General features: G+C 29.4%; 1 protein-coding gene across 1 annotated transcript; it reads left to right on the forward strand.

The window, feature by feature from the left end:
* The first annotated feature begins 738 nt into the window (after positions 1 to 738).
* Positions 739 to 2,915, forward strand: LOC124915872 (zinc finger MYM-type protein 1-like). The gene is made up of 3 exons (XM_047456622.1): positions 739 to 1,608; positions 1,697 to 2,861; positions 2,911 to 2,915. The coding sequence occupies exons 1-3, from the start codon at positions 739 to 741 to the stop codon at positions 2,913 to 2,915; spliced, it is 2,040 nt and encodes a 679-aa protein (XP_047312578.1).
* The last annotated feature ends 558 nt before the right edge of the window (positions 2,916 to 3,473 follow it).

The following is a 3,473-nucleotide window of genomic DNA, read 5'->3' on the forward strand; positions in this document are numbered from 1 at the left end:
TGAAAAATATGTTTTCATGGGGTTAGTAAAAACTTCTAAAGCTTTCAAGTTATATAATCCATTAATTGAAAATATTTTTATTAGTAAACATGTGGTGTTTGATGAAGGAAAATTTCGGGAATGGGATAAAATACACAAATCTCAACATGATACTACTTTTTGTGATGAAGATGAATAAACTCTATAACAAACTATAGTTGAGTATAGTATAGTTGAACAATTATCAGAAGAGTCTAAAACTATTATGGATTCCTTTATTGAAGAACCAACTCCAAGAAGGACTAGGAGCAATGGCGGATGTACTCAGCGGGCTACGGTGGGCAGTAGCTCAGTGTGATTTTTTTTTTATATATATATATATATAATATCTATTATATAGAGCTGGCTAAAATTTTCTATCTCTAAATATAATATCTTATATAAGAATATGATCTATCTATAATATATATATATATATATATTATTATTATTATATTATATTAAATTATATTATTATTATATTATATTAAATTTTTTTATATTCACACTTAAACTTTCATATTTTTATTTATTTAGAATATAATCAATTTAAATTTGTATGATTGTTTGATTTAATTTCTCTACAATTATCTTTGGTCCCTCTTTTGAATCTCTCGGTTAGTTTTCTTTACCTTTTCTCAATTAATTTTGTTTATAACATAAGATTGTATAAATTATATATTCTTATTTTAATTCTATATTTTTGTTAATAGGATTACAATGGATAATGAAAGGAGTAAAAAAAGAAAGACATTATTGTCGTTTTTCAAACATAAAGAAAATTCATCTACATCTACGGTTAACGAGGTAAATCTTCAATCTTATACATCTAATACGGAAGAAGAACAACCTGTTTTAAATTTTTCAAGGGTTGAAATTGATCTTAATAATCTTGAACGAGATCCCGCAATTCGGATTCCTATATGGCAACATCCAATAAATCAACAAGATGAAATTAGGCGGTCTTATATTAGAATGGGTCCGTATCAACCTAAGTTAGATGAGTATCCAAGAACTAAGTTTGGATCACAAACTCAGTATCGTAGATTTCAATACTCGTGGTTTGAAAAGTTTCCTTGGTTAGAGTATTCTTCATCAAAGGATTTAATATTTTGTTTTCCTTGTTTTCTTTTCCAAAAGAAATCACCTATTAATCCTTCATTCACTATTGATGGATTTAATAACTGGAAAAGGGTTAACGATGGAGTTAAATGTCCACTTTTAATTCACGTGGGAGGTCCTACTTCCTCACATAGTAATTCAGTGAAATGTGTTGAAGATTTGATGAAAGTAAGTGGACATATTGACAATATATTGAATGCCCAAAGTTTAGATGAAGTTCAGAAAAATCGATTACGACTTAAGACGACAATTGAGAGTATTCGATGGCTTAGTTTACAAGCTTGTGCATTTAGAGGTCATGATGAATCTTCATCTTCTAAAAATCGTGGTAATTTTATAGAGATGATAAAACTTATGGGTCGATTGAATGTTAATATTGGTGATATAGTATTAAAAAAAGCTCCAAGAAATGCAACATATACTTCACCAACTATTCAGAAAGAAATTTTGCATATTTTTGCAAATAAAGTAAGGAAAAAAAATCCGTGAAGAAATTGGAGATGCGAAGTTCTGTATTTTAGTTGATGAAGCTAAAGATATTTCAAATAAAGAGCAGATGTCAATTATTTTGAGATTTGTTGATTTTTTGGGTATTTTACGAGAGCGTTTCTTTGATATTGTTAATGTTCCAAATACTACTACTTCAACATTAAAGAAGAGCATATCAGATGTTCTTTCTCGACATAATTTGAATGTCACTAATATGAGAGGGCAAGGGTACGACGGTGCTAGTAACATGTCTGGTGCTTGGAATGGACTTCAAGCTCTATTTCTTCGAGAGTGTCCATATGCATATTATATACATTGCTTTGCTCATAGGTTGCAATTAGCATTAGTTGGAGCTTCTACAAAAGAGATTTCTGTTTGGCTATTTTTTTCAAAACTATCCACCATTATTAATCTTATTGGTTGTTCCTCCAAATGGCATTCTGAGTTACATTCTGCTCAAACTATTGAAATTGATCGTATGATTACTTCAGGTGAACGGGATACTGGTAAAGGAATGAATCAAATTGGTAATTTACATCGTAGTGGATCAACTCGATGGAGCTCTCATTTTGAATCTATTTGTAGTTTAATTGATATGTTTGGTGCAACTATTTCTGTTCTTGAAAGTATTGTGGAAGAAGGATCGTCTAGTTCTTTACGTGGAGAAGCATGTGGTTGTTTGATAACTTTGAAATCTTTTGAATTTGTTTTCACACTTTATATGATGCAAAAAATTATGGGAATTACAAACCTGCTTTGTCAAGCTTTGCAAAACAAATCTCTTGATATTATAAATGCTATGGATCTAGTATCAACTACTAAAGCACTACTTTTCAATTTTAGAGAAGAAGGATTTGATCATCTCCTAGAATACGTGCAAATGGTTTGCACACAACATGACATTGAAATTCCGGATCTGAATGCTTCATACAAAAGTGCAACAAGACGTTCATGTCAACAAAAAGATTCGTTGACAATTCAACAACACTATCATTTCAATATCTTCAATTCAGTGATAGATTTTCAACAAGAAGAGTTGAATTCCAGATTTAGTGATGAGGCAGTAGAGCTCCTTAAACTTAGTTATGCTTTGGACCCTAAAGATAATTTTAAATCATTTAAAGGTGAAGATATTTGCAAATTGGCTGAAAAGTATTATCCAGGAGACTTCAGTGAACAAGAAATGCATTATTTGAGATCCCAACTCCAGCATTATAAAATTGATGTTTCTCGTAATGAGAATTTTCAAAATATGTCTTCCATTATTGAATTGTGTCGCAGATTAGTTGAAACAAATAAGTCATCAAATTATAATTTGATTGATAGATTGATTCGACTTGTTTTGACTTTACCAGTTTCTACTGCCACTACAGAAAGATCATTTTCAGCAATGAAACATGTGAAAACTATTCAACGGAATAAGATGGAAGAAGAGTTTTTAGTCGATACTATGATAATTTATATTGAACGAGAGTTTGTTGAAGATATTGATTCAGATTCTATGATAGATGAATTTTATTCTATAAAAAATAGAAGGTTGCAACTTAAATAATATGTAAAAGTTTGTTAAATTTTATATATTTTCTTGTCTTATTTTTACATTTTCAATAATACGAGATAATTTTTATATATATAAATTTGTTATTAAATCGGGTATTTCGTTCATTTCTTAGATCTTTTGTATTTATTTTATTTTATTAGGGGTATTTATTGATAAATTTAATTACTAAAAAATTAAAATCAGCCCAGTCAAAAAAAAATCCTAGATTCGCCCTTGACTAGGAGATCTGCAATTGTTCCAAATCAATTAATAGAAGGAGTGACTCATCAAAATTAGAAGGAGA

The sequence above is a fragment of the Impatiens glandulifera genome, chromosome 9, assembly GCF_907164915.1.
Source record: "Impatiens glandulifera chromosome 9, dImpGla2.1, whole genome shotgun sequence".
NCBI classification, from domain to species: domain Eukaryota; kingdom Viridiplantae; phylum Streptophyta; class Magnoliopsida; order Ericales; family Balsaminaceae; genus Impatiens; species Impatiens glandulifera.